This window comes from Dasypus novemcinctus, chromosome 3, assembly GCF_030445035.2.
Source record: "Dasypus novemcinctus isolate mDasNov1 chromosome 3, mDasNov1.1.hap2, whole genome shotgun sequence".
Taxonomy (NCBI): domain Eukaryota; kingdom Metazoa; phylum Chordata; class Mammalia; order Cingulata; family Dasypodidae; genus Dasypus; species Dasypus novemcinctus.
In genome coordinates this window covers 95,104,990-95,127,433 of record NC_080675.1, presented here as the reverse complement: position 1 = coordinate 95,127,433, position 22,444 = coordinate 95,104,990, and the positions used below count along the sequence as shown (strand labels likewise).

The 22,444-nt window shown below is 40.1% G+C and overlaps 2 protein-coding genes across 2 annotated transcripts; both read right to left on the bottom strand.

The window, feature by feature from the left end:
* Positions 1–12,473: 12,473 nt before the first annotated feature.
* LOC101421138 (small ribosomal subunit protein eS12-like) lies at positions 12,474–12,893 on the bottom strand. Its single transcript, XM_058293749.1, has one exon. It carries the CDS (start codon positions 12,884–12,886, stop codon positions 12,488–12,490), a length of 399 nt encoding a protein of 132 aa, XP_058149732.1. The 5' UTR covers positions 12,887–12,893; the 3' UTR covers positions 12,474–12,487.
* Positions 12,894–21,195: 8,302 nt separating this feature from the next.
* LOC101421579 (olfactory receptor 4E1) lies at positions 21,196–22,143 on the bottom strand. Its single transcript, XM_004482331.1, has one exon. It carries the CDS (start codon positions 22,141–22,143, stop codon positions 21,196–21,198), a length of 948 nt encoding a protein of 315 aa, XP_004482388.1.
* Positions 22,144–22,444: the final 301 nt, after the last annotated feature.

The following is a 22,444-nucleotide window of genomic DNA, read 5'->3' as shown; positions in this document are numbered from 1 at the left end:
GGGTATATATCCAGCAGTGGTATTGCTGGGTCATATGGCAAATCTATGGTTAGTTTTTTGAGAAACCGCCAAACTGTCCTCCAGAATGGTTGGATCCTTCTGCATTCCCACCAGCAGTGGATGAGTGTTCCCCTTTCTTCACATCCTCTCCAGCATTTATCAGGAAATATGATATGAATAAGCTAAAAGTTTATCACTATGGAAGGGAAAAGGTTTTATGGTGGATCTGGGGAAGTACTGTATATTGTATATATGAATTTCGGTGATCTAAGACTCTTGTGAAGCTGACATTATGTTGGGATTCACTTTACAGGAAGTTTTGAATCATAGAGTGGTTCAACAATGGCAGCAGAGGAATACTGATATAGGATGTAATTGACAGGATATATATGGCTGACAGGGAGTTATACAGGGCATATGCCCAGGGTATATAGTAATGTCTAGATATACTCATAGTGGAAACAATTAAAAACAACAGCTGGGGCGGGTACTGGGCGCATGGCCGGGGAGTCACGGTCATGGACCCTGGGGAGCAGCGGCAGTCCGCCAGGGGCAATGGCAAGAACCAGGAAGGAAGGAGGGCCCAACAGTGGGTTCCTGATACTAATGGCTATGCTTTTGAGCCTATACATCTGCAATAAGAACAAGGGCTAGAGTAGCACTGTGCCTGGGAGTTTCCTCCTGACAGCCTTCATGTTACTCAAATGTGGCCACTCTCACAGCCAAACTCAGCATGTAGATGCAGTGCATTCCCCCCAACGTGGGACATGACACCCGGGGATGAGCCTCCCTGGCACCGAGGGATCACTACCACATACCAGCTGAAGAGGCAACTAGAAAATGACCTTGAATTAAAGGTTCAATACGGATCAGCAGAATATCCCTGTCTACATATAATAACATGACTTCAAAATGCTGTTTGACCTAATATAAGGGGGAAATGGAAAGGACAAATGAGTTCATATGGCTATGAGTCTCTAAAAAAGAGTCTGGAGGTTGTCAGAAGGAATGCCCTTATGCACAACTGAGCAGAATCTAAGAGACAGATACAGTAGATACAACCCCAGGTATTGGTTCTTCTGAGCGATAAAGAGACCCACGGGTTCTATGGTCATGGCAGTTGGGGTTCACTGCCATGGCAGATGGCCCTTCTTTGGAGCTGGTGTTTCTACATGATGGAATTGAACTCGGAGGGGATCTCTTCCCACAAGACTTGCATGCTACTTTATTGGAATTGTAAGTGGTGCTGGGGTTTAAGATATATTTAGGGGATTTGAATCTCTGGACTGATAATAAGACAAACAGGCCCAGAGCCTCAACAGACTTCAGCTCCTACACTTTGATTTATTGGACTGACCCCACTCAGCTAACATGGAGTTGAAGAAGGTCAACCACCACACCATGGAGCCTAGAGTGTCTACAACTGAAAGCAGGAGGAGTGCATCCAGTATCCATGTGGAATCTAAGCCCCCACTTGACATAGATGTGCAATGGACACAACGAATCCAATATCCACAGAGAAAATGTGGAATGGGTGTGGGAAGGGTAGCCATGGTGGCTGCTGGGTTTGGGGAATGGGAGGAAGAGATGAGATGTGGAGGCATTTTCGGGACATGGAGTTGTCCTGGGTGGTGCTTCACGGACAATTACAGGACATTGTAGACCCCCCCCAGGGCCCACTGGATGGAACGGGGGAGAGTGTGGGCTATGATGTGGACCATTGACTACGGGGTGCAGTGATGTTCAGAGATGTACTTACTGGGTGCAATGGATGTCTCACGATGATGGGAGAGAGTGTTGCTGTGGGGGGAGTGGGGGGTGGGGGCGGTGGGGTTGATTGGGACCTCGTATTTTTTTTAATGTAATTCGTAAAAATAAATAATTTTAATTAAAAAAAATAAATAGTAAAAAAAAAAAAGGAATTATTTGTGTTAGCCATATTTTGATTGGACTTGTGTTTGTCATATTTTGTTTGTTTGTTTTTTCCTTCTCTTGTTATCTTTTTTGTTGCTCTTACACTCTCCTCCAACTCTGCCTGTCCTGTTTTTTCCTTTCTTCCTGCAGAACTCCCTTTAGAATTTCTTGAAGGGGAAGTGTCTTGTTGGCATACTCTTTCATTTTCTGTTTATCTGTGAATATTTTGAACTCTCCATCATTTTTGAATGCTAGTTTAGCTGGGTAGAGTATTCTTGGTTGGAAATTTTTTTCTTTTAGTACCTTGACTATATCATACCACTACCTTCTTGCCTCCATGGTTCAGATGAGAAGTCAGCACTTAATCTTATGAAGCTTCCCTTGTATGTGATGGTTTTCTTTTCTCTTGCTGCTTTTAGAATTTTCTCTTTGTCTTGAGCATTGGATAATTTGACAAGTATATGTCTTGGGGTGGGCCTGTTGGGGTTTGTGACGATTGGGGTGTGCTGTGCTTCTTGTATATACATCTGTCTCTTTCAGTAGATTTGGGAAGTTTTCAGCCATTATTTCCTGTAACACTCCTTCTGACCCCTTTCCCTTCTCTTTTCCTTCTGGGATGCCTATAATACGTATGTTTGAGCATTTTGCATTGTCATTCTGGTCCCTAAGTCCTAGCTGGATTTTTTCTATCCTTTTATCGATCAATTCTACTATCTGTTTGATTTCCGATGTACTGTCTTCCACGTCACTAATTCTCTGCTGTGCCTCTTCTAATCTGCTGATATTTGCTGTGAGTGTATTTTTGATTTCTTGAAATGTGGTGTTCATTCCCATCATATCTGCTATCTTTTTGCATATGTCTGCAATTTCCCCTCCAAGTGCTGTCTTCCTGTTGTTAACCTCTTCCTTTACTTCATTAAATTTGTCTGTGATATATGTTCTGAGATCTTTAATTACTTGTGTGAAGTTCTGCTCCCCTTCCTGGTTTTTAGTTTGTTCATTGGATTCAGCCATGTTTTCCTGATTACTGGTTTGGTTTGTAGATTTTTGTTGCTGTCTGGTCATCATTTTATCTTGACGGGTTTAATCAGTTCCTTAGCTTATTTGTCTAGTCTTGGGGATTAATTAGCTGTTGTTTTTGCATAAGTGTTATATCTCCTCTTTGGCGCTTTGTTCTTCTTATTCTAAATTCTTATTGCTGGCTGAGTTCACTTTAAAGGAAAGTATTAGGGTCAGGGAAAGGCAATTGTGTAAGCAAGGAAAATGTGTAAAGTAGTATTGTTGATAAATGTTAACAGAGCAACAATGTGAGATCTGGGAGGATGGATATTAGATTCATGTAAGTTGTGTAGAGTTATAGCAGTAGGTTGAGTATCTATAATGAGGTAGTCGACTGAATATAGGAGGAATATGGTATGAATTAAAAAGCTAGTGTTTTCATGAGAGAGGGAAAGAGAAAAGAAAGGCAATAGTTTCAAGAGTGGATAAAAGACAGAAAACAAAACAAAGGTTAGAAATTAAGAGTTAGACACTTTGGGGATCAAAGAATGGTAGGTGGAATATAGGAGAGATAGTAGATGATGGAGGATATCAAGATGTAGGGGAAAGGGGATAGTGTAGGTAGCCCAAATCAGTTCACACAGAAATGAGGCAATGGAAATTGAGGAAACCCAGCAAATGTGAGGTGTTCCCTGCAGCACCTATTGTATAATTAAGATAAAATAAAATATGAAGAAAATGAGGGACAAGAAAGAAAAAAAAAAGAGAAGAAAGGAAGAAAGAAAGAAAAAGGGGTGGGTAAATGGAGGGAAACAAGTAAGGAAAAGAAAAAAAAGATATAGAACAACTACAGCAGCAAGAACAAAAAACCCCCCTAAATACCTGAAAAAGAAAAAAAGACTTTGGGGGATACGCTGGGAGAAAAGACTAGGAGATAATGCAATGTTAGCAATCAGGATAATAAAAAATAAAAAAATAAAATGAAAATAAAAACCAAACCAAACCAAACAAAACAAAAAAGAAAAAACACAAACGTTGGGGCTAGGACATTCAAAGACCTCAGATGGACCTCAGGGCGTGATGGATTCAGGTATGGAAAGTCTGTGATATTGCAGACTCAAGAGGTGTGAGTCTCTGGGGTGTGGGCCACCAGGGTTTAGGGGACTCAGACCTGGCAACCTCAAATCTGGTTAACAGGGAACCTGGGAGCACCGCAGTGCAACACAGCCTTCAGGGATCCCCACAGCTGGGTGCCAGCCCTATGGGAGAGGTCACATCCACAAACTGTAACCTATGTGTCTGAACCCTGCAATTCATTCACTCACTCAGGTCTATTCTGTGGCTGTATCACCAATTCAACTTCAGGACAGCTCCCACCCTATAAGCCCCCGGAACGGCCACCTGGGGGCGCCTCTTCACTGCAGTCAATTTAATGACACAGATCAGTAGCCAGGCCCGGGGGTTGGGCTCCAGCCAGAAACGCCGATAACAGAGTCCAAAACCGAAATTCCCACGCTTCGCAAAATATTCCCGTAATCGGTTTCCAGACGTCTCCCACCCTGCCAGTTCCTGAAACAGTCTCCTGGTGATGTCTCTTTATTGTGAACAATTTAAGGCTGCTGCAGATCGGCAGCCGGCCTTGGGGGGCAGGGCTCTAGCTGGAAGCACTATTATTTGTGTCTGCAATCAAAAATTCCCTGCCTTGCAATAAAATTCCCATTTGTCTCCCCAAATTGGTCTGCGAAGGCCTCCTGCCTTGTTAGCCCCCCAATAGCCTGCTCAGGGCTTATGAATTCCCCAGCACTGCAGAGCCTCCCAAAATCGCCACCACAGCGCCGGTGCCGCGGCCCGCCCACCCCAGGAGGGAGCGACCCGTGCGCAGCCTTCACCTCCGTGTAATAGAGCCTCAATTTTATCTTATACACGAATTTTCTCTGTTACCTTCCCACCAAATCGATGTCCAGACACCTCCTGCTCTGAAAATCCCAAAACAGCCTGGTCCCGAAGAGTTTCCAACAGTGCCCAGCCACTTCTTTGCAGGAGAGATTGTCAGGTATGCTCACTCAGTCACCATCTTGCCAGTTGTCTCCCCCTGTATCTTTTGATTGGAGAATTTAATATGATAACATTCAGTGTTAAGTATTTTCTTTTTTTTTTTAAAGATTTATTTATTTATTTATTTCCCCTCCCCCCCACCCCAATTGTCTGTTCTCTGTGTCTATTTGCTGCGTCATCTTCTTTGTCCGCTTCTGTTGTTGTCAGCGGTACCAGGAATCTGTGTTTCTTTTTTTGTGTCATCTTGTGTCAGCTCTCCGTGTGGGTTGCACCATTCCTAGGCAGGCTGCACTTTCTTTTGCGCTGGGTAGCTCTCCTTACGGGGCTCACCCCCTGTGCGTGGGGCTACCCTACGCGGGGGAAACCCCTGTGTGGCATAGCACTCCTTGTGCGCATCAGCACTGCGCATTGGCCAGCTCCACACGGGTCAAGGAGGCCCGGGGTTTGAATCGCGGACCTCCCATGTGGTGGACGGATGCCCTAACCACAGGGCCAAGTCCGCTTCCTAGTGTTAACTACTTTCAAGGCAGTTCTTACATTAGCCATTGTTTTTCAGGTTTATATATATCATGTTGTTTTTATTTCTTTCTTTACCTTTTTAATTATTTTTACTAATCAACTTCCTTTCTATGCTCTCCTCCAACTCTCTTTCTCCTTTTTTCCCCCCTTTAAACCTGCAGTACTCCCTTTAGTGTTTCTTTTTTTCCCCTCCCACTCCCCTCTTTAGTATTTCTTGAAGGGCAGATTTCTTTTTGACAAACTCTCTTCATTTCTGTTTATCTGTGAATATTTTGAACTCTCCATTTTTGAATGCCAGCTTTGCTAGACACAGAATTCTTGGCTAGCAGTTTTTTTCTTTTAGCTCCTTAAGTATGTCTTACCACTGCCTTCCTGCCTCCATGGTTTCAGATGAGAAATAAGCACTTAATCTTTTTTTTAAAGATTTATTTATTTCTCTCCCCTCCCACTTTCCATCATCTGCTTTCTGTGCAGTGTGCATTCCTTGCGCATGGGGCACCCCTACTTGGGGGCACCCCTGCGTGGCATAGTACTCCTTGCGTGTTGCAGCACTGTGCATAGGCCAGCTTACTGCATGGGTCAGGAGGCCCTGGGTTTCAAGCCCTGGACCCTCCATACTGTAGATGGACACTCTGTCAGTTGAGCTATGTCTGTTTCCCAGCACTTAATCTTATTGAGCTTCCCTTGTATGTGATGGAGCTCTTTCCTCTTGTTGCTTTCAGTATTGTCTGTCTGAACATTTGATAATTTGATAAATATGTTTCTTGGGGTAGGCCTATTAGGATTTAGGCTGTTCAGAGTGTGCTGCACTTCCTGGGCAGGTACATCCATGTTCCTCAGAAGGGCTGGGAAATTTCAGTCATTATTTGCTCCATCACTCCTTCTGCCCTCTTTTCCTTTCCTTCTCCCTCTGGCATGCCTATAATGCATATGTTTGTGGGTTTCATGTTGTCATTCAATTCCCTGATTCTCTGTTGAATTTTTTCCTATCTTTTTATGTGTCTGTTCTGTCTGATTTCAGACATGCTGTCTTCAATGTCATTAATTCTTTCCTCTGCCTGTTCAAATCTGCTGTTATGTGCTTCCAGCATATTTTTGATTTCTTACATTGTGCCATTTATTATCATCAGGTCCTTTATCTTTTTATGTATGTGTATGATTTCTTCAGTATTTACCCTAGTGTCTTCTAAATATCCTTATTTTCTTCCTTCACTCCATTAAGTTGATTCATGATATTTGTTTGGACATCCTTGATTAGTTGTTCTACATTCTTCATCTCCTTCTGTCTTTATTTTGTTCATTAGACTGGGCCATGTCTTCCTGTTTCTTAGGATGGGTTGTAATTTTTTGTTGTTGTATAGGTATCTGCTTATCTATACCAGTTTATTCGGATGGTTAGCTTCTCTTTTTTCTCTAGGGTTTTATTTTGTTTTGCTTTGTGTTAAGGTTCCTCTTTGACACTTGGTTCCACTTATTCTATATCATTGTAGTTGTTTGTATTCCCTTGAAAAAATATTAAGACCATAGAAAAGGAGAGAGAGGAAAATAATGGTAATAATAGAAAAATAATAGTAATAGTAATTATAAAAAGGAATATAGAAAAGTAACCATAAAAAATAACCAAAAATTAGTAATAAGAGTGAAAAATCATAAAAAGTACTAAGCAATAAGCATAAAATGGAGGAATAAAAAATGAAACAAGAAAAAAAAATAGAATAAAATAAAAGACCAGAAAACAAGAAGGGAAGAAGTAGAAGAAAAAAAATGAAGAACAAAGAATAGAAGGTAGAATGAAAGGAAAGCAATAGAAGAGGGAAAAATGAGAGAAAGACAAGAAATGTAGAAATCAAGGTGAAAAAAATAAGGAAAAGAAAAAGAGAAAACAGCAAAAGAATAAAAATAACAAACAAAAAATAACCCACGAAAAACAACCTTCCCTCTTAGGCCCCTAGGAACTGTCTAAGGCTGTCAGTGTTCATCCTTCAATCACTCTGGAGCCTGCCCTCCAGAGGTAAGGTGCCCAGTTTTAGCAAACAGAGAATAAAAAAGTAAAATAAATAAATAATAATAATGAATATAAAATAACATCAAAAAACCTAAAACAAAAAAATCTTAGTCTATATGTTCCCTGTCACAAAGTGCCAGCTGGATGCCTGACAACCCAGTGGATTTCTCTGGATCCCTTCTCTTAGGAAGTATTGGGAATTGAACCAGGGGCCTAATATATATGAAGCAGGTGTTCCTACACTGAGGTACACCCACTCACAGGTTAGGTAGGCTTCTGAAAGCTTATCTGGCTCTCCCTGTCCTTTTTTCCTCAGGTAAGTTGGGCTTTTAACTGTTTGCCAACTCTCTCTCCTGGTTTCCTTCTCTCCTGGGCTGGTTAGGTGCCTGTCTCTGCCTACCCCTCACTGGCCTAGTTCCTTCCTCTCTCTCCCAGGGTGTTGGGTATAACTATCTGCCTGATCAGATTTTTCCCTCCCCTCCCCTTGGAGGAGTGCTGGGTCTCTTTTTGAGATTCAAAGGAGGCTCACCTGGCCAAACTCACTAAAGGGAAACCACTCTCTGCTCTCCGCTGACCCCTCTTTCTCCCTGGGGATATTCTTCTCCTACTCAGATGGCTGCAGAATCAGGGGTTTTACCAAGGCTATTGGACTTGAGGATGGGGTATGCCACCAGGGCAAGTAACTCACAGTTTTCATTTGGCCTCTTTGTCTCTCAGTCCCTCTTCCTCTGGATGATGTGTAGCCCTCTCCTGGCCCGAAGATCCCTAAAGCAGCTCCCTTAGATAGTCTTTTGCTCTTCCTCTTTTGTTTTTGTGAGAGTTGAGCTCTGAATACTAATCAGACTGATAAGAAATATTTTAAAGCTTCAAACCTCCTATCAGGAATGTCTGCCTTGGGCAAATGCAGGGTGCAGGGTTTTCCCTGTCTTTCCGGACGTGTCTTTTCCTGGCTTTTCTTGTTAGTTGTTTTGGAGTTCCCCTGGTACAGGAGTTTGGTTGTTGCCTCTGTTTCCCAGGAGACAGTCTTTTTCTCTCCCACACATTTGAAGCTGGCAAGCCTTTGCTCCAGATTGTCTGTCTTTATACTTTCTTACATTTCTTTTGTTATCTCAAACTGCTTTGCATGGAGGGCAAATTCTGACAGGAGGGGCATGCCAGTGAGGTTTTTCCCATTTGTCTTTCCTAGCTAAGTAGGGACTGGGACCCATGAAGCGGTCAAGACTGGCTCCACAGTGTCCTGGGGAGGGGATCAGGAAGGGGGCCAAGAGTTTCTTCCATGGTTCCAAAAACTGAGCTTTCTTGGTCTGCCCAGCAAATGCAGTCGTTCAACTCTCCCTCACAGATCTGAGAAAATGTAGTGTCTTTAAGTCTTTAAGTCTCTTCTGCCATGACCTTTGTCTGGGATGGGTTGAAAGAATGACTGCTGCTGCCTTATCCAGAGTGAGTTGAAAAATGGCTACCCTCAGAATTGGGGAATTAGCCTTCTGAAATTGTCAATCAAAAGTTATGATCAGTGATCAGCTGTGCCCACCTCTGGTCTTGAGGAAGAGGATTTTTACATTCTTTTCTGTTACCAATGAGGTAGCCAGGGTTTGGGCCCCATGGCAGCCTGCGTAAAGAGTGGGGGATGAGTGTTGGTAGCTTCCATGGAGAGAGAGCAATTTAGTGTACTTAACTGTAATTTATCAGCCTGCAGTTTCTCCTGCTCTTCCCTGGATGCTGTACAGTGTTCTTCTGGCCTCTGGAGGGTCAACATTTTTTTTTTCCAGACAGTTCCTGCCTGTTTAATTGTTGTTCTAGTGGAAGGACTGAGTCCTGGCATTGCCTACTCTGCCATCTTCCCCATATTCCTCCAGGATTGTTTTTGAGAACCAAATGATTATTACTTTCCCAATCTCCTTATTTCCAGACTCTTTCTGCCTGACAGTATTTTGTTATGATATTAGAAAAATATTTCAAAGCTCTACTTTCATCATACCCTTCTTCTGCTCAAGAAATTACATCGAGTGCCAGTTACCAAGCATCAATTTAATTCCTTCTGACTGATTTTCAAGGTCCACTATATCTGTTTGGCTTTATTTTCTGTTATGCTCCAAAGTGTTGTGACATACTATTAGGATATCCTGGTATTTGATTACTGCATATATTATGTGCATTTCTATTTCCCTGGCTTTCCTGATGCCTCATGTGTCTCCTCTTCTTATTTACATCTTTTTTTTTTTTCCTCAATTCTCCTCTTCTTGAAGAACTCTATCTCACAATAATTAATGGTCATTTGGTGTTCAGCATATTGCCTGGCACAAATAAAGTGCCAATAAATGTTGTTCAGTGAATAAATAAAAAATCTCAGAGGCTCCTAAAGCCAAAATGTAGCCTTTGCCTCTGTAAATGATTTCAATGAAATAGAGTCTGAGCACCTTTACATTCTATTTTATCATATTTTCACTCCATCAACTCAAGATCTCTATTTCCTTTCTCATTTTTCCAAGTACAGCTTTTGAGGGGATGGGTAGAGTGGATAGGTGTTGCCTATTTCAGTTCATGTCTTTCTAACAATTTGCATCTTTCAGCATTGATGAGTATGCTTGGAATTTCTCCAGGGGCTCTTTTGTGCTTTTCCGCTGCATCTCCTGGGTATATATCATAACTTTTCTGTGAGGAGGTTGGGATAAGTGGCACAGAATGTGGGACTAATGTTCTCCAGAAGGCAAGGAGATTTGGTGATTTTACTTCTGAATTCCTTGGTAAGGACATTGTTGTTTCTGCAATGGGTCTACAGTAAAGTGAGTTTAGGACTGTGATGTGTAGTGAATTCTCTAATAATTTGTCTTGTCACTGTATACTGCTTGATCAGTAGAACGGTATGGGAAGAGTCTTGATAATTTTAGGGTATGGTAGAAAAGACTTTGGAAGTAGCCAAGGCTAGCCTTTTTAAAAAACTACTTGGTTAAAAACATCTTCATATGTTTTGCCTTATTTGTAGGGATTACCTAACCAAGACAATCTGTACAGTGCAGAGATTTTATTTTTCTTTGAACTTACTCAAGCAGTAGAAGAGACAAATGATGAGGTTTTGAATCAGATATTTCTGGAAAACGAATTAATTCTAGGCTGCTGGTTGGCACATTGGACACTTGTGGGTGTGGCTGTGGATCTATTTATTAATACTTAGTTTTCTTAGTGAAGTTTTACTTGTCAATGGACTCGAACCCTTGATAGTTATTGCGGTTGTTAGTATATTGGCAAAATGATGTCATGCTAGTTTCCAAAAGTTTGGCACTCTTCCATATTTGGAGGCTGCTGGTCTTATTGTTTATTTATTAAATGGCTAAGTGATTGAGACTAATAACAGGAAATGCCTTTGAAATGGAAAACTTTTAATAATACCCTTGAGTAATCATTGATGGCAAGTTGAATTATAGTCATGTAATGATCACTTCAAAATTCTATGTCAGATTTCTAAAAATCTCAGAGCTACCAAACCTGAAATTCATCATGTGCAGATATTTGTGCTCAATGATTTTATATTCTAGGCCTCTGTAACAGGGTACCGAAAGGGAATTGAGGTGGTGGACTTGGCCCAGTGGTTAGGGCATCCGTCTACCACATGGGAGGTCTGCGGTTCAAACCTGGGACCTCCTTGACCCATGTGGAGCTGGCCCATGTGCAGTGCTAATGCGCACAAGGAGTGTTGTGCCACGCAGGGGTGTCCCCCACATAGGGGAGCCCCGCACGCAAGGAGTATGCCCCGTAAGGAGAGCCGTCCCACGCGAAAGAAAGTGCAGCCTGCCCAAGAATGGTGCTGCACACATGGAGAGCTGACACACAAGATGACGCAACAAAAAAGAAACACAGATTCCCGTGCCGCTGACAACAACAGAAGTGGACAAAGAAGACGCAGCAAATAGACACAGAGAACAGACAACTGGGTGGGGGGAGGAGAGGAGAGAGAAATAAAAAAAAAAAAAAGAAAAAAAAAGAAAGGGAATTGAATCCTTAGAGGTTTTACAGGAGTAGGGGTAAGTGTGTGATGTCAGTTGGAAATTTTATTTTAAACAAGATGAATCTTTCCTGTTCTATAACAATGTTGCTGATTATAATATTGCTTTGACTTTCAGAAGAGAGCCAGTTTAATATAGCTGCTGGGTTGATTGACTTGATTAAATGACAGTACTTTCTTATGTTTTCCTTGATTCACCTTTATAAAGTAATAATGATTCTTGTTACTTATTTAAGATGGATGTTCAGGGAGATAGGAGAGAATTGTATGTTCAAGGAAAGTTTAGATCTTGAATGTGATCTTCCTATATTCTTTTTTTTTCCCCCAAAGTTTTATTTTATTTATTTCCCTCTCTCTCCCCTCTGCCCCCCCAGTTGTCTGTTCTGTGTCCATTTGCTTCGTGTTCTTTGCCCGCTTCTGTTGTTGTCAGTGGCACGGGAATCTGTGTCTCTTTTTGTTACGTCATCTTGCTGCATCAGCTCTCTGTGTGTGCAGGGCCATTCTTGGGCAGGCTGCACATTTTTTCGTACTGGGCCGCTTTCCTTATGGGGCACACTCCTTGTGCGTGGGGCTCCCCAATGTGGGGGACACCCCTACGTGGCACAACACTCCTTGTGCACATTAGCACTGCACATGGGCCAGCTCCACATGGGTCAAGGAGGCCTGGGGTTTGAACCACGGGCCTTACGTGTGGTAAACGGATGCCCTAACCACTGGGCCAAGTCCGCTTCCCAACATCGCTAGACACTATCGAAAGAGAAATAATGGCCATCTTGACTTTGAGGATGACTCCTGAACATGTCATTACTTCTAGTGGCTCACAGTCCAGATACAATATTACCCCATCTTCAATCTATTTTTGCCCAGCTTTTGCCTTGACCTACTCACTCTCCTCCTTTAGGACAGCAATTTATTAATCCTTACAGGTCTGACTTACTTTACTGCCCCAAACAAAAACCCAGAGATGAAGAATGAGAGCAAAGTTTTTTATTTGTTCATTTCTTGCATTTGAAATATTCTTCGATGACATCCTTGGCCTGAGATTCTTTGCCATAGTCCTTAACAACCATGCAACTGCAGCCAACTACTTTACGGGGTTTGCCCTCTCTGTCGATTTTACAGAGGCCTACCCATTCGCCTAGTTTCTTGTTGTCGTCAACCTTAATTAGGTTGATTTGGTGCTCAGCACAAAGGGCCTCCACCACCTTGACATACATGGGTTCATCACAGTTGGAGGCAAGCACACAAAGATGGGCTTGGCTCTTGTCTAAGGCTTTCCCAGCTTCGCGGATCCCACGTGCTAGGCCATCGTGGATGAGGGCAGTTTTTAGCACCTCTTGTAATGCAGTGTTGACGTCCATTATACCTTCAGTAACAATGCCTTCCTCGGCCATGGCGGTGGGTTACCAGGGTGGAGCTGAATCTTGAACTCTCCCGAGCCTCCGCCTCCACATAGCTCCGCGGTGTCAGGGAAAGAGCCTGTATTTTTAAATTTCACCACATTCTCATCTTGAAGACCATTGTAAGGAAGGTAATTAAAAGATTAGAGTTATTACCTGCTTTCCAGATAAGGATTGTGATTTGCCTAAATGGGCCCAGACATACTATATATGATTTGTTTAAAGAAGTAAAAAAAAGAAACACAATCCAACTTTTTATATGTATTAACTCACAAAATAGGTTTTTGTTTGACAATGTTTATTAGTTAAGCTGGATAGCAATAGAACTTCTAAGACTAACTAGCTCTGATTTGACAATGAGTTCTCAAAATTTAAAAAATATTTTCTTAATAAAAAATTTAAACTTAAAATTAGAATTAATATCCAAATCAGAGTTTTTTCATTTTGTGTCATTAAAATTTTTGCTTTTTTCTGTTTTACTTCTAGAAAGAATTCTGAAAAGAATGAATGAAGGAATATTATAGCATATAGCCAAATCATCCCTGAATAATTGGAGCAATTGTGTAAGTTTTACCAGCTCTTTATGTGCATTGTTTACTAAGCTTTTTTTAAAAAAGATTTATTTATTTTATTTCTCTCCCCTTCCCCCCCAACCTCAGTTGTCTGTTTTCTATGTCCACCTGCTGCTGTTCTTCTTTGTCTGCTTCTGTTGTTGTCAGTGGCATGGGAATCTGTGTTTCTTTTTATTGCGTCATCTTGTTGTGTCACCTTTCCGTGTGTCTGGCACCATTCCTGGGCAGGCTGAACTTTCTTTTGTGCTGGGCGGCTATCCTTATGGGGTGCACTCCTTGCGCGTGGGGCTCCCCTATGTGGGGGACACCCCTGCATGGCACGGCACTCCTTGTGCGCATCAGCACTACCCATGGGCCAGCTCCACATGGGTCAAGGAGGCCCAGGGTTTGAACCGCGGACCTCCCATGTGATAGATGGACGCCCTAACCACTGGGCCAAGTCTGCTTCCCTCCTAAGCTTTTTATGGGTTTGCACATATATGCATGCATATACATGGTACCAAGCATGACCCTTTCTCAACCACTTGTCTGATTATGTCACATAAGTATGTGTTTACAGGTTTTCTAAAGGGCTTTTAACTTATGAGAATCATTTTAATCTGCCTTCTGTCTCAGGACTCCATAGTGTTTTCAATGTTTTGCTTATTATGAAGGCATCTATACACACACTCACACTCTCACATACACAAAAGCACACCCATGCAGACACACACATTCTCCAGGATTCTTTAAGATGCTTGAGATTATGACTTGTAGCTTTCTAGGCTTTTTTCATATCTCTTGTTACTTTTTCTTATTTATTGAAAATGTCATAGGATTATGGAGATTAGGGGTGGAGGAGATCAAGGTCATCACTTCTTTGTGCCTTTTCGTATTTGCATCCCTAGCATAGCATCTGGAATAGAGTGGGAAGTTGCAAATGTTTATAAAATGAATGTTGTATATGTACCAACCTTCTATAGAAAGAATAAATCTCTTCTTTCAGATTCAACACAATCCCAATAAAGATCCCAACAGTCTCTTTTGCAAAAATGGAAAAACCAATTATCAAATTTATTTAGAAGTGTAAGGGACTCCAAGTAGTCAAAAAAATCTTAAAAAAGAAGAACAAAGTTGGATGACTTTTACTTCTGGGCTTTAAAGCATATTACTTGGCTAAAGTGATAAAAACAGCATGGTACTGGCATAAAGACAGACACAATGACCAGTAGAATTGCATTGAAAAATCAGAAATAGTCTCTCACATTTACAATCAAGTGGTTTTTGACAAGGCAGTCAAGCCCTTCCAGCTGGGCCAGAACATTCTATTCAGCAAATGGTTCTGTGAGAACTGGATATCCATATCCAAAGGAAAGAAAGGGACCCCTTTTCTCACACCTTATGCAAAAATTAACTCAAAATGGATCAATAAGCTAAATATAAAAGTGAGAACCATAAAACTCCTAGAAGAAAATGTAGGAAAACATCTTCAAGATCTCATGGTAGGTGGTAGTTTCTTAAACCTTACACCTGAAGCATGATCAACAAAAGAACAAATAGATAAATGGGACCTCCTCAAAATTAAAGACTTATGCACCTGAAAGGACTTTGTCAAAAGGATGGAAAGTCAGCTGACTCTATGGGAGAAAATATTTGGCAATCACATGTCTGATAAGGGTTTCATATCCATGATATACAAAGATATCATACAACTCAACAATAAAAAGACAAACTACCCAGTTAAAAATGGGCCAAAGACAATTGTCCAAAAAAGAATTACAAATGGCAAAGAGACATGTGAAGAAATGTTCAACATCACCAGTGATTATGGAAATATAAATCAAAAGCACAAAAAGATATCATTTCACATTTATTAGACTGACCACTATTAAAAAGTTGGAAAACTATAAATTTTGGAGAGGATGTGGAGAGATAGGAATGCTTGTTCAGTGTTGGTGGGAATGTAGAATGGTACAGCCACTGCAGAGGACTATTTGTCAGTTCCTAAGGAAGTTGAATATAGATTTACCATGTGGCCTGGTAATACCATTACTTGGTATATAACCAAAAGAACTGAGATGAGATATGAACAGACATCTGCACACTGAAGTTCATAGCAGTGTTATTCACAATTGCCAAAAGTTGGAAACAACCCAAGAGTCTATCAACTGATGAATGGATAAGCAAATTGTGGTGTATATACATGATGGAATATTATGCACTGGTAAGAAGAAATGAAGCCGTGAAGCATATGACAACATGGATGAACTGGAGGACATTATGTTGAGTGAAGCAAGCCAGACACAAAAAGACAAATACTATATGGCTGCACTATTGTAAATTAAATATATTGTGTAAACTCATGGAATTAATAGAGTATAGGCCACCAGAAAATAGAAGGAGGGCAGAGAATGGAAAACTGAGGGTTGATCTGTACAGAATTGATAAAAAGGTTGTTTGTAAATCTTTGGAAATGAATAGGAATGGTGAAAGCATATCATGGTGTTTGTAACTAGCAGAGCTATTGTAAGGGTACAACAGTGGTTGAAAAGAATAATCTAGAATGAAAGCTAAAAAGTGTAATGTAAGATAGTAAAACCTCATATAAAACATGAACATGGGTGATATTTCATGTATAACACTCTTTTTACAAAATATAAATACAAATATACCAGAGAGAAGGAAAAAGAATAGCAGTTATGTACAGCAGGGGAAGCATAGAGAGATTGAGGTGATGAGTTTTGTTTACTTGTTTTTTGTTTATTATTATTATTGGAGTAATAAAAGTGCTCTATGACTGTTTGAAGTAACGAATGCACAAATATGTGATTACATCAAATACCATTGATTGTACACTTTGGATGGATTTATGTTTTATTAGTATGTATCCATAAAATTGATTAAAAATATATGAACTGGTCTGAGATCCTAATGTTGTAGGCACACAAATTACTAAAATACAAAAGAGAAAGTGGTAAGGGTCATAAGAAAGGTACAGATAGATTTTGGAGAGAGTCCAGTAGTGGAATAAATAAATTCCTGCTGGAGAAAGCAGAGACGGATTCAGGAAGGAGTTGGTTTTAAGACTGAATGGAAGGATGTGTAAAAATTGGACTTATGACACTAGAGACAGAAAAAGGATTCAGACAGCAAAAGAATGGAGATGTGAAAGCAAAGGAGTGTGGATTAATTATGCTTGGATAATAGAATGAGTGGAGGTATGGTGAGGAATATAGACCTGGGAAGGGGAATGAAAATTTTGGAGTGTTTTTAATGACTGGACTAGAAACTTAGACTTTATTTAAATGGTAATGGTCTGCGTTATCTTGCATATGAGCTGCATAGTACTGGGGGAATCTTTCTTTTTGAAATAAAGATGTCTGCATGATTATTAAAATATGACTCTTACAACATTGTGACTTAGATAATCATAGGGACCCCAGGATATGAGAAAAAAAGAGAACTGTATGGGTAACTGAGATATCCTGATAATTTAAAGCACTAATGACCCAGCTGAACCCAGACTCTGGTCCTTATTTTCCTGCTTTAGCATCCCAGGCTGGCTAACCAGTTTCCCGTGTTACTCCTGCTACCTGTGTTTTCTAACATTGATTCTTTTAGTCCTACAACACACTGTGGTCAAGAACCATGTTTCTTAAATATAGTATATGTACTAATCATTTAGGAATCTTGTTAAAATGCAGATTTGGATTGAGTAGGTCTGGGTTGGGGCCTGTGATTCTGCATTTCTAACAAATTTCCAGGTGATGCTGATTCTGCTGAACCTAAGGTCCCATTCTGAGTATCAAATCTCTAGAAAATAACCATACATACTTTCCTTATCCTCCCGTATCTGAAGCTTGCACATAATGCTTTAGAGATTTGTAGATAGTTTTCACTGTTAGTAACATGAATGAAACAATTGGGAGTTAAAATACACTATCCTTTTCACAGAAAACATTTTTAGACAGCACAAAATAAGATAATGAAGATTGTCACTGAATAATAGAGGAGTAAAGATCACAAAAAAGTGATTTTTATAAATTAGATAAATTTGTCTAATTTTATCTAATAAATTCCTTACTCTGGAATTTATGCTTACAGTGTAGCAGCATTAGACTCATTTATAGTTTCCTACACATGGCTCTTCTGCCTCTTTTATTTGAACCTAATAATTAGCACTATACACATTAGTGTATGTCCCAGAGACCTAAATCTTTGTTCTGTTCATATGCTGGTTGAGCCCCGAATCTCAGCAAGAGTTGCAACACCTATTCTCCAGTTCATTGGACTCACTGGGGCCAACTAACAAAAAGATGATGATGGACAACACCCATCCCAAAAAACATAGTACATACCACTGCAAGGAAGACAGTTCCATCCATCTCCCCATGGGATCTAAGCCCCCTCTCAGATGGAAGCAGAGTGGCATCACAATCCCAAAATCTTCAAGACTGAGGACTGAACAAACCTAAGGGGGGAAATGCAACTTTGGCCTTAGGTAGACTTAAGATTATTCTGGCAATGGAAGAACTTGTATACAGGCAGAATTGGTGTAACATGGGGGTACTTTGAAGACATGAGAATTGCCCTGCATGACATTGCAATGATGGGTACAGGTCATTATACATTTTGTCAAAACCTATAAAATTGTGCAGTGCAAAATGTAAACTATAGTGGAAATTGTAGTCCATGTTTAGTAGCAGTGCTTCAATATGTGTTGTAACACATGTATCACACTAATGAAGGATGTTGTTAATGTGGGAAGTGTGGGAGGGGAAGGGGTGATGTATATGGGAATCCACTATATTTTTGTTGTAACGTTTATGTAATCTAAAGCATCTTTAAAAATTAAAAAATAAACTAAAAAATAAATCTGCTCTTTTTTGTGCTTATTTTGGAATTAGAATTGATTTGACCCTTGAGTTATTAGTCTATGGATGTTTTGTTAACTTGTAGAAATATTGTCTAAGTGTATTCTGGAGGCCAGATGAGGAATCCACATACCACAGGCACACACAGTACATAGTGGATGACCTGGTAACTCTGGCCATAAGCTAAGAAATATTTGAAATTACAGAATATAATCAAAAGCACAAAAATCAATTCATCAAACTGGGAGGTGCTCATGAAAATATCTAAATATTACTTCAAATTGACAAACAAATGTAGCATGTTGTCAGTACCCTAAAATTCTTATGTGAAAACAAAGTCAAAATAAGATTTTTATATAATTATTTAAAAATGAAGTTCAAGTATAACTACACACACTTTGAAAAAGTTAGAAAAATTTCTGCATCTAAATATGCCTCTATTTTCTGGCCTCTTAATATCTATTAGTTCATATTGGGCAGAAATAAATTCCTTTTAATATCTATTAGTACATATTGTGCAGAAATAAATTCCCAATGCTTTGTTTATTTGTATCAGCAATATCAGTTAATCTATCGCATGGTAATAGGTTGTAACCTAAGGAATTGAATTGTTAAGTACAACTTTGCAGGAAATATTCCTATATGGGTAAATGATGATCTCCACTCCCTTTTATAGAAAGTAAACCATGGAATCAAGAAACAACATATATTCCTTTTTTCTTTACTCCTCTATTATTCAGTGACAATCTTCATTATCTTATTTTGTGCTGTCTAAAAATGTTTTCTGTGAAAAGGATAAATAATAATAAATGTTTTATTTTATCTCTCCAGACAGTTGTGAAGATTAATGTGATTGAAAATGGGTATTATTAGGAATTTTGCATGCTACTATGAAAAAGAAACAAACAAACCAATAAGCAAACACAACCTTGTTGGCCCTATAGTTTTACCAGCTACATTATCGAAGATTACCATGGATTACTACCTTGTCTATCATATTTTATGTGCTTGCTGCACAAGATGGTTCTCTTTGGCCCCTATGGTAGGCTATTTCTCCTTATTGTCTGCCACTGACTTTAATAAAGAGCATTTCTTTCCTACAAATTCTACAATTCTCATGTTGAGCTCATTTACTCCAGCAACCTGTCCACATGAATGTAGTTTCATAATAAGTAGAAAGATATCTTGGAAAAGAGTCTACTCTATTAATTCTTATATTTGTCTGTTGCAAGTTAACTTCTGCTACCCAGAAAACTCTATGGAATGTCTTCATAACCATATCTGAGTCTTGATTTTCATTCCCAATACAAACCTGGCAAAATTAGCATAAAATATGCAATGGATCTTGTAGCTCGAAGGTTTCTTGATCACACCTCACTATTGCCTAAGAAATTCCAGTTGCATCACTTCTCACAGAGTGAACTGTTGATTCCTAATATGGTATATTCCTTTGCATACAAGAATTTGAGACTCCTTTGCCTGGAATATACTCTTCCTATATTCTATCTTCCCAAGTCACTTGACATATACCACTTTTAAAGCTCTTATCACAATGTTATCACGTGTGACTGTCATCACAACTAGATTGAAGATCCATATTTTATTCAATCTAGTACACCCAGTACGTTCTCTGAGCTCTTAGTACATACCTGGGTGAATGTTAAGTGCTTAGTAATGAATACTTAGTTGGATGAATCCTCTACATATCAACTGGAGTAATTTCATTAAAACATAAATCATATCATGCCACATATATGCTTAAATCGTTCTGATGGCTTCCCATTGCCCTCAAAAAGATTCTAAACTCATTGAGAGGACTGGAAAGATTTCATTTTTACTCTCTCTGCCCCAAGGCTACCCCTCACAATCTAAGGTGCAACCACACTGCTTATTCATTTTTGGTACAAGACAAGGTCTTTCCCGCTGCTATTTCCTCTGCCTAAAATATTGTCACATCCCTTTTCTCATGGTTGACTCATTTTCATCTTTCAGATCATAAAGTAAATGTTATTTCTTCAGTGAAGCTCTCTTTGACCACCCAATCTTAGGACAGTCCCTTCAATAACTCTGAAACAACACTGCACTATTTTTTAAATAGCGTCCATCACAATCTGTAATTACATTTTATTTGCTTATATTTTTGTTTACTATCTTCACTAGACTGTAAACTCTATGAACGAGTTTTATTTATTATTACAAACCTAGTACTCAGCACATAGTAAATGCTCAGTAATTATTTGTTGAAATATTGAGTAATAAAACATCTCCATATCTTTGCTTTGATGTTAGGCTGTTACCTGGCCACTTGAGGGTAACAATAACTTCAATGGCTTGAAATCTTCTAAGTCATAGGAGTCATAGCAAGCTCAGGTTGCCTGACTTACCAGGGTTTGCTAAACTGTATAGGCAAGTGTCTGAGTAAATGAAGTAAGCAAGGACTGCCAAGAAATCTGAAGTTTTGTTTAGACCTGGTTATTACCTTAAGACAAGATCAGGGTGAGGCAGATTGGCATAATGAAAATAACATGAGTTGCTATTAATACACTTGGGTTCAAATCCTGCCTTCATCATATCCTAGCTGGGTGACCATGGGCATGCAGCCTGTTATCTTTGAGATTCAGGTTTCTCATTTATAAATAAGGATAATAACACCTATGTCACATGGTTGTTAGGAGAATTAAGTAGATGTGAATAATCCAGAACAATTTCTAGCATTTGGAAGATAGTAAAAATTATTACTTTTGCTATGACTGTCAGATATTAAACCAGAGGCTGATTTTATGACTAATGTAGTCTGATAAATATTGTATGTTATCTTAGTCCTTGCAAGATATTTCTTTGATTTGGAATACCAGGTATACTAAATTCTTAGCCATTTTCACTTTTCTTCTTTCCCTTCCTTTCTCCCCATTAACTTGTTCAAGGCATTCTTCATGTCTTCATTCCTCAGTGTATAGATGATGGGGTTTAGCAGTGGGGTAATAACAGTAAAAAATGCGGACACCACCTTGTCCTCTGGGAGGCTAATGGATGGTCGGGAGTAGATGAAGATGCAGTGTCCCAGGAACAGCGTGACTACGGTGAGGTGGGCTGCACAGGTGGACAGGGCTTTCCGCCTGCCCTCGGAGATTCGCTGTCTCAGATTTACCAGGATGACTGCATAGGACACTACGAGGACCACGAAACAGACCACAGAGATCAGACCACTGTTGGAAACAATGAGGATCTCAAGGATGTAAGTATCAGTGCAGGCCAGTTTGACAACCTGAGGGACATCACAGAAGAAGTTGTCAATTTCATCAGGCCCACAAAAGGGCAGCTTGATGGTGAGGGAGGTCAGGGCTATGGAGTGCACGCCCCCCCCCGTCCAGAGGGCCACAGCCAGCAGCACACATACCTTCCAGTTCATCACTGTCATGTACTGCAGAGGTTTGCAAATGGCCACATACCGATCATAGGCCATGACAGTGAGGAGGAAGATCTCTGTGCAGGCAAAGAGGTGCAGGAAGAACATCTGTGTCACACAGGCATCAAAGGGGATGAGTTTCTCCTCTGACCAGGTGTCTACCAACATCTTGGGGACAGTGACAGTAGAGTGGCAGACATCGATAAAGGACAGGTTGCTGAGAAAGAAATACATGGGGGTATGGAGCCGATGGTCATAGATAATGGTGATGACAATGAGGATGTTTCCAAAAAGTGTCAGAACATAGAAAATAAGGAACATGGCAAACACAAACATCTGCACCTTCTGATTTACAGATAAACCTCTAAGCCTAAAATATGTCACCACAGAAGTTTGGTTGATTAGGACAGCCTCCTCCATTCTCTTTGTTGGGCACTCCTGTTCAAAAATTAGGAAAAAAACATAGCACTTAATATCTACATTAGCCATAAGGTCATTTAATTTTTTCAGCATATATGAATTTACTCTCCATATAAAATTTATAGTCAAATATCTTAGGCGTCTTTTAAAAATGTCCATATAGGGAAGTGGACTTGGCCCAGTGGTTAGGGTATCTGCCTACCACATGGGGAGGTCCACGGTTCAAACCCCGGGCCTCCTTGATCCATGTGGAGCTGGCTCACGTGCAGTGCTGATGTGCACAAGGAGTGCCGTGCCATGC

Bases quoted from the DNA above. Each gene is read 5' to 3' on its own strand.
- LOC101421138 (XM_058293749.1), bottom strand. From the start codon at position 12,886: ATGGCCGAGGAAGGCATTGTTACTGAAGGTATAATGGACGTCAACACT.
- LOC101421579 (XM_004482331.1), bottom strand. From the start codon at position 22,143: ATGGAGGAGGCTGTCCTAATCAACCAAACTTCTGTGGTGACATATTTT.